The 14269-nt window shown below is 40.2% G+C and overlaps 1 protein-coding gene across 1 annotated transcript in view; it reads left to right on the top strand.

Annotated features, from left to right (window-relative positions):
• The window catches only part of LOC141764450 (uncharacterized), a 55212-nt gene extending 43935 nt beyond the window's left edge, over positions 1-11277 (top strand). The window contains exons 48-66 of the mRNA XM_074629713.1: positions 65-118; positions 515-568; positions 694-801; positions 1726-1779; positions 2713-2766; positions 2893-2946; positions 3824-3877; positions 3959-4066; positions 4157-4210; positions 4461-4514; positions 4599-4706; positions 4842-4895; positions 5001-5036; positions 5146-5199; positions 5425-5749; positions 5933-6045; positions 6238-6306; positions 9324-9557; positions 10342-11277. Coding sequence (XP_074485814.1) covers positions 65-118; positions 515-568; positions 694-801; positions 1726-1779; positions 2713-2766; positions 2893-2946; positions 3824-3877; positions 3959-4066; positions 4157-4210; positions 4461-4514; positions 4599-4706; positions 4842-4895; positions 5001-5036; positions 5146-5199; positions 5425-5749; positions 5933-6045; positions 6238-6306; positions 9324-9557; positions 10342-10488 — 1788 coding nt within the window. The 3' untranslated portion in view covers positions 10489-11277. The remainder of the gene's footprint in view (positions 1-64; positions 119-514; positions 569-693; positions 802-1725; positions 1780-2712; positions 2767-2892; positions 2947-3823; positions 3878-3958; positions 4067-4156; positions 4211-4460; positions 4515-4598; positions 4707-4841; positions 4896-5000; positions 5037-5145; positions 5200-5424; positions 5750-5932; positions 6046-6237; positions 6307-9323; positions 9558-10341) is intronic.
• Positions 11278-14269: the final 2992 nt, after the last annotated feature.

Below are 14269 nucleotides of genomic sequence, written 5' to 3'. Positions count from 1 at the left end.
TCATTTAGTCAAGCGCTTGTTTTGAATTCTGGAGAAATGCTGTGATTTCTTCTGTGTTGTTCAGGGTCCGGCTGGTCGACTCGGGATGATAGGACAGCCAGGTGTTGTTGGAGAGAAGGTAAAGAAATGGACAGTTACACTTTCTGCATGCATGTTGTATGACGATGTTGTTCTTTCCCCAACAAATCTCTCTTCTCTTCCATGATTTCTTTTTAATCATGCTTTTTATTGTTTCCTGAAGAAAAATGTCTACAACAACCTAAACCATAACAAATAAAACATATAATAACAGATAGCAACTGTAAATTGAAAAACAAAATGTTCAAAAATAAGGGAGGAGAATTTTTTTTAATAATATTTAAACAAATTAAATAAAAATTATAATACATTTAAATATTTTTGAAATAAAAGTAGATACACAAATAATACTCATAATAAATTAATACAAATAAATATATTAAAAAAATGTCCTCCATGATTTCTTACACATTACTTCTCTCTCTCTCTCTCTCAGGGGGAGGATGGCGAGGCAGGTGACCCCGGAGCAGTTGGTGTTCCAGGAAGACTCGTGAGTTTGATTGCTTGATCAGAGACGTCTTCAAACTTGCTCCCACCATCTTCAGCTTTTAAACGTCTTTTGCTCTTCTCCTCTCAGCCCTCTTAACCGCTCGCTCTGCTCCTTTGCTACTTTAGGGAGGAAAAGGAGATCAGGGGGAGAAGGGAGATACTGGCCTTTCAGGAGCAGCTGGTCCTCCAGGAGCCAGGGGCCCCACAGGGGAGGACGGAGCCAAGGGCAACGCTGTGAGACAATCATACCAAAAAACACTCTTGTACTGTTATATTCTGTATAACACAAAGCTCTGTAATACACACAGAACCTACATTATACTGTACACTTTAATACAGGTTATACTAGGTTTTCTAGATTCATATGATACCAGTCACTCACAACCTCCGAAAGATTGATTGCGTTAATGCGTTAAAGAAATTAGTGCCGTTAAAAGGAATTTGCGTTAACGCGTTATTATCGCGTTAACTTTGACAGCCATAATTGATTTCAATATAATTTTGAATAATAGTAGGAGAACCCAAGTATTTTAAATAGACAAAATGAAGTAGTAACAATGGAGAAACATTTTGTTGGTAGATAGATATTATCCTGTTATTCAAGGGCAGAGTGCATTATTTGCATTTTTTAGATATTATGTAAGTAATTCAGGACCAATAGTGACCATTCACTACAGTCAAGAGCTTAGTTTGTCCAGCCTTTTGGTTTCCTGTCACTTTTATTTTGTATCCCATTTTAAGATTGAAATCAGTTTCATGAAGCCAACAAGTGACAACGTTTTTATAGCAGTGCTGGTTGCTTTTCAGGAGACATAGGGATATATCTTACATATAACCTAATAAACACAAACACATGCAAATACAATTTTGCTTAGCATCTATTTTGTGATGGAAATTATAATGACAAATTGTCTTTCATTTGTTCTCAAGTTTTTCTCTACCCAAATAATGTGCCATCAGTAGCCTTTGCATTTTTCTGGTTAAGAATAGGGATGAAATTACAGAGCTCATTATGTGGGCTCTATGGCATTAATGTTTTTGAGTAAAATGACTCAACTTCTCTGTTCCTGTAGTTACTGCTTTCTGCCTTTGTACATGATTCACAACACATTAATGTTTTACAATATAATGCTATACTACCTCTGTGTCTCTCCTCAGGGTCCTCCAGGTCTCACCGGGGACCTCGGACAGCAGGGAGAGGCAGGACCAAACGTGAGTGGCCTACTTTTTCTATTCATCTTCCTCTTTCCTTCCTTCTTCTTTTGCATCTTTAATTCAAATTCTTTTGGCAGTTATGGAAACATCTTGTGAAATTGCCAGAACAAAGACTTTCTGATCAAAAAGATCTTTCTGGGATAAAACACATGACTTTTCCTTGGTTTTAAGGATGTCACTGTCACTTTGTTTTTAAAGGAACAATTTGCTGTGATATAAATAGATCATACAAAAACCAACAAAACAATAATAGAGTTTTGCTTATCATGCTATATCTAGTCTTTGGGCACATGGGACTAAGGTTTTTGCAATAGACTCCATTATATTTTAGGAAAACACAGTAGTCCCCTGTGCACGAATACTAGATATAGTATGATAGGATAATAGCTGTAACTACAAGGAGCACAATCAAGGTATGGTATCTATGAATTCATAAATAGTTGAATATCAAATATATGCACACATATGCAGTGTAAAACATATTTTATATGGAAAACATTCAATAAACACAATGTTATCATTTTTCCAAATTTTTCCGAAATCCTGAATTTGACTATTAATAAAAGTAAGATTTTTCATGTGATCTAAAAATGTCAAAGTTGTACTGTTAGATACTTGCCCAAAGTATGTACGTACCAGATTTCAAAACTTTAGACCAATCAGAACAAATGTTGTGGTGTTTTCCTTAACATACTAAATATATTGGAAATTGGAAAGATTTATGGAAAAGCAATGTCAGCTAAGACTGAGTATCCTCATGACAGGATATTTCTTTCTGTTTTAGTACTCTTCTTTAATATGTCTCATAATTGTATCTGCATTAGCACATAACTACATTAAAACCTTTCATGTTGCCATAAAGACATCTTTATTTTCTGGTGCAACAGAAGTGTAGTTTTCATCTTCCCACTATGTTTCTTTCCTCGTCAGGGTGTGGATGGTCTGCCCGGGAGTAAAGGAGACACAGGAGACCCTGGGAAATCTGTGAGCTCCTCCCTTCTGCATCATACACCATAACATCCATGATCTTCTTCAATTCACAAACATGAAAGATGCCGTCATCATCCAGTGCTATGACTGGCCATATAATAGTTTCTTTATATTTCTCAGGGACCACCAGGAGCAGCAGGAGAACCTGGACCATCTGGACCTCCTGGACGAAGGGTTTGTGTGTTTTTGTGTTCACTCAGAATCCTCGTTTTCTATTTCCTGTTTGATTAAGTAAAAGATTAAACCCCTTCCCCTGTTAGGATGAGGTTTAGGGTATTTTTCTTAATGCATTCTCACAGTGTGTTCCAGTTCTTTATTTATCATATTCACAACAATAACAGAGAAGCAGTCGTTGACTCAGGCTCCCTCCAACAATGCTCATTAAATATGTATAAAAAAAGAAAAAGAAGATCACGCAAGTAAAAACAAAATGAGACTCTAAACATGAAATTGTGCAAGATAAAATAAGGGATAAAATGTAACATAAATAATAAAATAAATGAATAGATATTAGACAAAATATTATATAAATATCATATATAGATATATATATACGGTATATATATATGTATATATATATATATATATATATATATATATAAAAAAACAGTAGGTAAAAGTATATAAAAGATAAAGTGACACCAATGCCTTGTTTCCACAGTTTAGTATTGTGTCCGTAAAATGCTAACATCCTACTGCAAAATAAATTTTTCAACGTATTCGAGGCAAATGATGGACCGAGAAAAAACGGAAGGAGTTTCGCAAATCCATCAGAGATCACGAAGGTTCCCACAAGAACGCATGAACTTCTGGTTTACCTGCATACGTACACAGAGCTATGTGGAAACGGGGGTTACGGGTGCTATCACACCTGTACTTCGGTTCATTTGGTCCGGACCAAGAAAAGAAAATGATACATTGTTGCATTTTAGATCTGATCTGTTTCCTGTTCACACCGACTTTTTTTAACTGAACTGGTTAGGTGTGTTTGTGCATAATTGCATCTCTGTGACATGTTCAGGTTAAAATGTTTTTAATTGTTGCTCTTCAGGGCCACTTGGGAAAATCAGGAAAGGAAGGAAAGGCGGGCCTGAAAGGAACGAAGGTGAGAGTTCGAAACAACTCTAAGGAATAATACAATTTGCTCACAGCTTCTGAAGGTCACCCTGTTCTCTGTCCGTTTCAGGGTGCACCCGGTTTGGAGGGTCCCATAGGGAAGACGGGGCCTGTAGGTGCCCAAGGACACCCTGGGAAGGCCGGTCCTCAAGGTTTAAGAGGGATCCCTGGCCCTGGAGTAAGTCAGACCTTGAACGATGACGCAGTGGAAGCGGAGCATAAAAAAGATGGAGGTTAAATAGTTTCTGTTTGTGTGTGTTTCTCTCAGGGTGAGCAGGGTTTAAATGGACCACCTGGCCAGACAGGACCCCCAGGTCCCATGGTAAGATCACTCATCAAATCAAGAACAGAATACAGAAAAAAAAAATACTACTTCAAATGACATTAAGAGAAAAGAAAAAGATTCTATTGACAGTTTATGGACATAGTCCGCTGATTTCACAAAGGAGCTGCAGCAGGATGAGCCTTTACGTCAGATATTTTCTCTGTCAGCGTGATAACTGAATGAGTCCTTTTATGCACGTTCTACATTTCATCTTGTGTTTGACCTCATCATAACTTCATCTTCTCAGGGTCCACCGGGATTAGCAGGACTAAAGGGAGACCATGGCAAGAAGGGAGACAAGGTGCGTGCACACTTTACACACATAAACACTCACTCTGACATTGACCTGACTTTGACCTCGAGCTCATTTGTGTCATCTGTGCAGGGTCACGGAGGTCTAATAGGTCTGATAGGTCCACCGGGAGACATCGGAGAGAAGGGCGACAGAGGACTGCCAGGAAACCAGGGGCTATTGGGTCCAAAGGGAGATGAGGTATCTTAAAATATACACAAACACATACAGAATCAGGCCCATGAGCAAACAACAATGCATTTGTAGTAGTTACCTCCAGCATATCTACTTGTTCTCTTTATCTGACAGTTTTGTTTCTTTCATGTTTAATATCAGGGTCAAGTTGGTCCAGTTGGTCCCACCGGCCCCCCTGGCACCACGGGTCTGTCTGTGAGTAGACATGCAAAAATATACATCACCATGGTTGGCGTGGGGATTACTGGGACATTGTTCATCTTCCCTCTATGTGTGTTTAACTCTTTACTTCTCTCACAGGGTGCTATTGGTACAAAGGGCTCTAAAGGAAACCAGGTAACTGTGATGCTCATTGTTTTGTTGGATTGAATTAGTCAGTTCTATCAGGTTGGAGCTTCATACCTCTCTACCACCCTAAATGAACCCCCTTTCTCTGTGTGTTTAGGGTCCAATTGGTCCCAGAGGAGACACTGGGCCTGTAGGACTTCCAGGACCACAAGTAGGTTCTGCTTACAGAAATATAGTAGATCCAACAACCAAACAACTCTCATTAACTTACAATGAACTGCTCTCCTTCTCCTCCTCCTCCCCCTCCTCTCCTCTCCTCTCCTCTCCTCTCCTCTCCTCTCCTCTCCTCTCCTCTCCTCTCCTCTCCTCTCCTCTCCTCTCCTCACCTCTCCTCTCCTCTCCTCTCCTCTCCTCTCCTCTCCTCTCCTCACCTCAGGGGAAGCCAGCAGCTGGCATGTCCCCTATACCAGAGCGAGGACGGAGAAGGAGAACCCACACCTCAGTGGATGGTGCTGCACTTGAAGAGGAGGAGGAGGAGGAGGAGGCGATAGATGGAAGAGAGGAGGAGTGGATGCAGAGGGACCAGGCGGAGCAGGGCGGTTGGATGAAGGAGAAGGAGGGCCAAGGCATGGAGGAAGTGTTTGCGTCTCTGTCCTCTATGAAAGTAGAGGTGGATGATCTGCGTAACCCACAAGGGACGTACGACAGCCCCGCCCGCACCTGCAAGGAGCTCTGGCTCCTCCACCCAGAGCTCCCCAACGGTACTTCATCAGTTTGTGTCTGCCTGTATATATTTTACTACTATATGTTACTAGCCGTCTCTGTGTCTGCTTCTCCATCTGATATAATCTTTATGATTCTCCTCTGTTTGGTGTTGACAGTGGTAATAGCTTTGAGATGTTTGACCCCTCTGATCTCCTCTCCCTTTATCTCTCTCTTTCCAGGCGAGTACTGGATAGATCCCAACCAGGGTTGCCATAGAGACTCCTTCAGGGTGTTTTGTAACTTCACTGCACAGGGAGAGACGTGTCTGCACCCTGACAAGAAGTTCCAGTCGGTTAGTTCTCATGCAGAAAAACACACACACACACACACACACACACACACACACACACACATTCCTTTTCAAAGCTAACAGGAGCCTTTGCCAAAAGCTGAATTACTTCTCAGAAAGAGAGTAAACATGATTTCATCATCATCTGTTTCTTGATTTAGTGAAGCTGATTTTTTTTTTTGTATTTGCCATCAGGTGAAGTTAGCAGCCTGGAAAGGGGAGAAGTCCGGCACCTGGTACAGTAAATTCAGGAAAGGAAAACAGGTACAGTGTGATTATTTTGCACGCTACAGTATCAATGCATGTCAGTGTGTGTTTTTAGACTTCATAGAAAAAGACTTCAAATGTGAAAAAGTTGAATCACTGCAAATGTGGGATATTTGGTTGAATGCTAATTAGCAGCACTTGTCAGCTATAGAAAGGCACTCAACATTTTATTAGGAGGGTTTTCAAAGTGTCTTACAATCATAAACTGTATATAAGAAGTGAACGTAGTCGCCGTGACACCCATTGGTTTGTGGACTGCTATTTTGAAGCCTTGACTTCGGCATTTTGGCCGTCGACATTTTGGTTTTTTTGCAGCCAAAGGTGACAACCAGGCCAGACAACGCTGTGGTAGTGACCTGTCAATCACTAGGTAGCCACACCCTAAAGCATCCCCTGCTTTATGGTCTATTTGACTCTAAATGGGACCATAATTTACTAAATGAACATCATGCTGTATTGAAGAAGACTTGAAACTAGTGATTGAGACCATAAACTCATGTTTACAATGTTTACTGAGGTAATAAATCAAGTGAGAAGTAGGCTCAGTTTCTCATAGACTTCTATACAATCAGACTTCTTTTTGCAACCAGAGGAGTCGCCCCCTGCTGGCTGTTAGAAAGAATGCAAGTTTAAGGCTCTTCACCATTGACTTCACTTTCAGACCCGGAGGTTGCTCACTGCTTGCAATGACAAAAACATCAGCTCAACTGAAGTTAGTAGCAGTAAAGTTTTCTGATTGACTAACAAGCTACAGCAAATTTTTCTAATGCAGTTTTTCCTGTTATAGAACAGACAGCCTTGCTTGCTGTAATGATAAATGACATGGGGTGCATTGATGGGGTCGGAGTAAAGTTCCCATCCACCACAACCCTCTGTAGCGGTTCATCATCATCATGTATTCTGACAAAGAAAATTGGATGTGTTCAAAGATAGAGAACCAGTGAGGGTTCTCAACAGGGCAGGAATTTCACGGCGGCCACGGCTGGCGTGCCCCCTCAATTTGGCCTCATGCCACTCAAAAAATGATATGCTCTGCGGCCACAGTGGCCTTGATGACTGATTTCACAGTTTTCTCCTCTGCCTCTTTCCGGCCAAAACGTTTTTTAGATACCGGTGTCTTCTGTTGAGATTCTGAATTCGTATCGTATGAAACGCTGCGCATATAGGCGGTGGCGGGTTCGAATTTATGCCTGGTATGAACAACTGGAGAACCAGGCTATTTATGACGATAGTTTGCATTGCTCGTCTATCGCTACAACCAGTGACTCTGATTAGTCCAGGGCTGAGCGTGTATGAACTTTGGACTCAGGAGTTTGTATAAAATATTGGTAATTTGTAGATACCAATAAATGTAATTTGAGAAATAATAAATATATATATATCATCCTTAGCCCTTTAGTTAAATTCATTATTTCCGCAGACTTAAAATTATTGTTTTATTTGATGGCCTCGCTGCCCTGGCATTTGGCCTTTGGCCTTTGTGTCCTCAAAAAACACCAAAGGCCAAGTGACCTTGCCCCTAAAATTATGAAATTCTAAGTCGGGTTTTCGTCCTTGCTTTCACTTTTGCTGTTCTGCAAAATTGCTCGTTAGGTGAGAGGCACAAATTACCACAATAAAAACTACTACTTATGACATGAAGTCAAACAAAGCAAAGGGCTGGTAGTTCCCACCAGAGCAGGCAACATATTACTTAAAGGTACAGTGTGTAGGATTTGGCGGCATCTATTAGTGTGATTGCAGATTGCAACCAACTCTCACTCCTCTCTTTCCAAAACTGCGGTCATGTGAGCCGCCGAGTGCAAAACCGCGGTAATGCCATTTGCCTCACTCAGAGGCCATCCTTACCATAATAACACTACTTTAGTGGAGACTAATGAAAGTCTGCATGTGAAGACGGCAGTCCAGATCTCTCCCGGGGCTTATAGCACTACTGAGGAGCAAACAAAATACTCTTGGGAAATTTTTGCAAGGAATTCTGTGTGCGGACGGCTCCGGGCAACGAGTAGATGGGGAATATGTTGCTCCAGCAAAGGGACTGCTGTGGCCTGGAGGAGGACAGGTGCTGGTCCGTTCTTGGATTTATAAACTATAAAAAAAACTTTTGAAGATCCTGTCAAGGGTTGAGAAACATGTCTTCATAATGAAAACCGAAAGGGAGGAACAGAGGTTAACAGCAAAACTAACTAACAGTGACGGTGATGATTAACATGTTCATTATAAGGTGGTTGATAGACAGAAACTGAACCTTGTTTGACCCACCATTTAGAAGTGTTGCAAAAGTGATATAGCAACTTCAAAGCCCTTTTCTCATGAGGAGTGGACTTTATTTTGGAAAAAGCAGAGTGCATCTGCACACTGAATTATAGCTCCCAACCTTTATCAGACTAAACATGTCAAATCTGATCAGGTCATCCTGTAACTGTTAACATACAGTTCCTCCAGCTTATGGGATATTTCCCTTCTCTTTGTTTTCTAGTGAGTGAGGGCGATTGAATCTTGTGCAGTTTGCTTTTATGCTGCAACTGCCTTTCAAATATGTTTAAATATATTTTGATATTATATACACTTCCATTTTTAGCCAAACGAGCAGCATGGCTCTAAGGAGGGTCCGTCGGTCTGTTGGTCGATCCACCACTTTGGTCCAGGCTGAGATATATCAACAAGTACTGGATGGGTTGCCATGACATTTTGTACAAACATTCATAGTTTTCAGAGGACGTATCCTACTGACTCTGATGATTCTCTGATTTCACCTCTTGCACCACCAGCAGGTCAACATATTTGTTTTTTAGTGAAATATCTCAACAACCATTGGATGAATTACCATAAAATATGGTCACAGTCAGCATCATAAACCCCTAAGCCCCTAGACCAGTAGACCCTGGGTGTTATTCTAAATCTGTTTCCCTCACCTGTTTTAATTATAGGATTGAATGTAGACAACTTACGATGTAAACAACTACTTTTCTGTGTACTTTATGTGTGTGTGTGATTCTGGTGTTCTCCCCCAGATTTCCTACACCGGGTCAGATGACGTTCCAGTCCACGTGGTCCAGTTGACCTTCCTGCAGCTGCTGAGCGCTACAGCCAAGCAGACCTTCACCTACCACTGCCTCAACTCCGCCGCCTGGCTGCACGCCACCACCTACAGCCACGAACAAGCACTGCGCTTCAGAGGCGCCAACGGGGAGGAGCTGACACATGAGAACACGCATTACATCAGCGCGCTGTACGACGGGTGTCAGGTGAGTAGCACATTTATACATGTGAGTTAGGGCTGTCAGTTGATTAAAATATTTAATCGCGATAAATCGCATGATTGTCCGTAGTTAATCACGATTAATCGCAAATTAGTCACACATTTTTTATCTGTTCAAAATGTACCTTAAAGGGAGTATTTAATCCTCTTATCAACATCGGAGAAGGCAAATATTCTTGTTTTATGCAAATGTATGTATATATTTATTATTGGAAATCAATTAACAACACAAAACAATGACAAATGATGTCCAGAAACCCTCACAGGTACTGCATTTAGCATAAAAAATATGATCAAATCATAACATGGCAAACTGAAGCCCTACGGGCAACAACAGCTGTCAGTGTGATTATCATAAAGTGGGCATGTCTGTAAAGGGGAGACTCATGGGTACCCATAGAACCAATTTTCATTCACATATCTTGAGGTCAGAAGTCAAGGGACCCCTTTGAAAATGGCCATGCCAGTTTTTCCTCGACAAAAAATAGTGTAATATTGGAGCTTTACTTAGACTCCTTTGTCACATGCAAGTATGACATGGTTGGTACCAATGGATTCCTTAGGTTTTCTAGATTCATATGAGGCCAGTATCTTCACTCTAGCTTTAACACTTTGCCCGCCTAAACCTCTGAAAGATCAATGCGTTAAAGAAAGGCTTTACATTTGCTTTAAGGAGTTATTATCACGTTAACTGACAGGAATAATTTGAGTGTGAACATGTACTCTTACATTTTGTTTTTTGATTGTTCAATTGTGTTTCTCTGCTGTAGACGCGCTCCGGGCAAGAGAGGACAGTGTTGGAATTTGACGCTCCGCTTTCCAACACGCTCCCCATCATCGACCTGGCCGTGTCTGATTTTGGGAAGGGGAACCAGAAATTTGGTTTCCAAGTTGGTCCGGTCTGCTACAACGGTTAACCGAGCCGAGGGAGGTTACAACAGGAGTAATTTAATAGGAAAAAGAGCCATGGACACTTTTTACATGCAGGGAGAAAACTACATTCAAGACTTACCTGGTGCCATATTTATACGTTGATTTACCTACAACAGTGTTCCTTCATCATCCTGTTATACAGACATTCATCCTATTCATATTATACATTCTCACAACTGACTCGCATATTGTGTTTTCAAGTAAATGTATTGACTGTCAACCACATCCTCAGTTACATTTACATTTGATTTTTCTGTCATTCCCCTTTGAGGGAGTGCGTGGTGCTCTCACTGTTTCATCCATGTCTGTTCATACATTTATCAATCTATGCACTCATTTCCCACCTATACATAATCTCCAAACATGATCACTGAATCATCTTCAAAAAATTCAAAAACACCATTTTTCAGCAACATTCACCCACCATGTTCCTCTGTGATATCATCAAACCTCAATTTGCTGTGATGTTTTTGTTTGTAGTTTTGTTTTTATAATTATCTATAATGTGATGTATAGGAGTGTAATTCATCACGGTGCTATTATGTGGCTCTTTGCGGAGTACATTTCTTTGTAAATGGGAACTGGGGCAGTGCATTTTTTTTATATATATATCTATATATATATATATATTGTGAAGCTGTGTTTTATATTTTTTTCAACATAACAAACCAAACTGTGGTACATGATTGCCTCAAGGTCTTTCTATGCATAGTTGTGTGGGGAAGTGACTGAGTAACATATTTTAATAAAAGTACATAATGTACATTTAAATTAATATGCAGATATTTTAGTTTTATTGAATGCTTGTTGAGCAAAGCCAAGAGAGAAAAGATTTGAGGAGCAGAGAGACGCACCATCTGCTGCTCTCCAACCGGAAATCCCTTCAGTGTGCTGTTTTCACTTTGATCTGTTTTTCATAATATTCTCACTGCACTTCTCTTACCATGGTTACAGGGTGCTTGATGACTGCACACAGGATAATGAATGCTAATTAAAGGGATAGTTTGGATTTTTTTGAAGGGGGGGTTGTATGAGGTAATTAATCCATAGTCGATGACGGTCGGCACGCCACCAGTTTGGAGAGGCAGACAGAAGTTACCGCCCGGAAGCAAAACAATGTACTGCTGTGGACGGGGACAGCAGTCAAATGTATTTTAGCCTCCTAAAAGAAAGGCCCACCTAAATAAATATAGTATAATATCAGTTTAATTGGGTTACGCTATATTTACCTTGCTGAGAGACAGCCCTTTCCGACGGTGAACTGAAGCCGTTATCAAAGCCACCAGACTCCATTGACAAAAACAGTAATTTTACCTCGCAGAACACAGAACTTGCTGGTCTACCACTGCATCGATCGATTAGTTTGTTTGTGTTATTTTGTGACTTCAATGAATCCGAACTAACCAAAGACTAATTACACGTCATTAACTCTGGTACACATGTTCATGGCGCAGAGAGGATTTATCCTAATGACTTCCGCTGACCACAAACAGGCTGATATTTGTGGTTTTAATGGACCAGTGTGTTACAATTAGGAGGATCTATTGGCAGAAATGGAATATAATATTAATAAGTATGTTTTCTTTAGTGTATAATCACCTGCTAATAAGAATCGTGTGTTCGTTACCTTAGAATGAGCCGTTTATATCTACCTAGGAAGCAGGTCCTCTCTCCACAGAGTCCGTCATGTTGCACCGCCATGCTTCTACAGTAGCCAAGAACGGACAAACCAAATTAACTTCTTGGTACAGACATTCATGTTTCCCTCAGGATGAGTTGTAAAAACTGATCTCTTAACTTTTAATCCAACGCGGCTTTGCTTAAGTACTGCCTCACAGAGCCACAATGGCTGTAGACCCTTAGATCTGCATTTGATCTATTGCTTCTACTATTAATATGACATTTTTAAGATAGTAAATTGACATATAAAGCATTTAAATCAAGTAAAAGAAGTACATAGAATGATATGACAATGCACCAAATGGCTGCTTAAGCACCCTTATCCTGAAAGGTCAAAAAAATATGATCATAATTGATCAGTAAAAGCTTCAATTATATTCTTAAAGCAACGAAGGCGGTGGAGGATGATAAAATGTATGCTCTAACTAAGTTCCAAGTTAAAAGCCCAGCGACTGCATTTTGAACCAACTCCAAAGTGCTTTTTTTGTAAGAGCATGAACATGGGGAGCTTAAATTGAAATAATGGCATGAATAACTTTCTTTAGGTCAGCAGCACACAGACCTCTTGTACTTCCTTTTCAAATGTCAAATTTGAGTCAAAGATAATTCCTAAATTTCTGGCAGGCGAGCTGACTTTGGGATGGCATGAAGCCAGGCTTTTCATTAATTTCCACTCTGAAGTGAAATTGGATTTAAGAGGGTTGTGTGTGTGCTAGTGTTCAGTATTCATTGTGTGCTACAGCTTGAGGATACATCATTCATATTCTCTCTTCCTGCCCCCCAGTCTTCCCTCTTTTCACCCTTTTCTGGTGACCTCACCCTTAATCTCTCTCTCTCTCCATGCTCTTCTGTTTATCCTGACATCTGCAGTACATCTAACACCGGAAACAATGATGCTGAATCTTTAATGAAAGGAAGCGGATGAACACCAGGAGCGTTTATCCGCTATTTTTTTTAGCAATTAAATATAGATGGCGTGACATGTGACATGAAAGTCATAGTTAACTAGCTACACCCCACAGTGGGAGCAATTATGGGAATGTGCATATTTCATGCTCTTTGAACTTAAAGGTCCAACACAATGTTTTTAATATTTTATTCATTTGCAGTTAGTATGTACTGGAGATAGACGTCAGTGTCCACAGAGATGATGAGAAAGCCAAGAAGAAGTGAGTCAGGAGTGAAATATCATTAATCAATACTCTAATATTGACCGTTATAATCATTTTCTCCCGTTTATTTATTTAAGTGACATGGCAAATGTATTCAAAACATTGTAATAAGTTCTAATTATGTTTAAAAGGGTCAAATAAGCTGATTCATACTCTATTATTTTGTCCGACAATTACTGATTTAAACCACTAATGGTTAAGTTAGTGATGTGGTGTGGCTAATGATAGCAATGTCCGTCCGTCCGTTAGTCTTTTGGTCCAAAATGTGTTCAGGAGTGAAATATGTCGACAACTATGGATGGGAAAACGTGGCACAGATATTAAATATGGTCCTCAGACGTTAAAAATAATAATTTTGGTGATTTCTTTGACCAACCAGGCGCCAACGATTGGTCAAACTTTCATGCTAGCTTGCTAAAGATAACATGTAAACTAAGTTCTAACTAATTATGTTTAAAAGGGTAAAATAAGCTGATTCATACTCTATTATTTTATCAGACAATTAATGATTTAAACAACAATCTTTCTAGTTTTAGCTAATGCTATCTTATTAAGGCAAACTTCTTGCATGGCTTCCTGTGTTCAGAAAACATTTAAATATTTTTGAAAAATGTGGCATCTTATGGGAAATCGGAACAAAATGGGGTTTTGTAGAAAAAACATGTTTGTTAGTAGCTAACGTTAGCTAGTGTTAACTCTTCCTGCAAACGTAGTCAGAGGACACAGGGGAGATCGTGGTTTTGGTCTCCAGGGCCGGGGAGTCGATACCGTACTCTCTCCGGAGTTAACCCCCGTCCCTTCAGTCAACAGCAGGGAAACAAGACACGGGAAACAAGACACGGGAAACAAGACACGGGAAACCTCCGTTGGGCTTGAAGAGCTGCAGCATTTATTTCTTGCACAAACTGCAACT

This window comes from Sebastes fasciatus, chromosome 3 (assembly GCF_043250625.1).
Source record: "Sebastes fasciatus isolate fSebFas1 chromosome 3, fSebFas1.pri, whole genome shotgun sequence".
Classification (NCBI taxonomy): domain Eukaryota; kingdom Metazoa; phylum Chordata; class Actinopteri; order Perciformes; family Sebastidae; genus Sebastes; species Sebastes fasciatus.
Note: the sequence above shows the minus strand (reverse complement) of the source record. Positions and strands in the feature narration are given on the sequence as shown.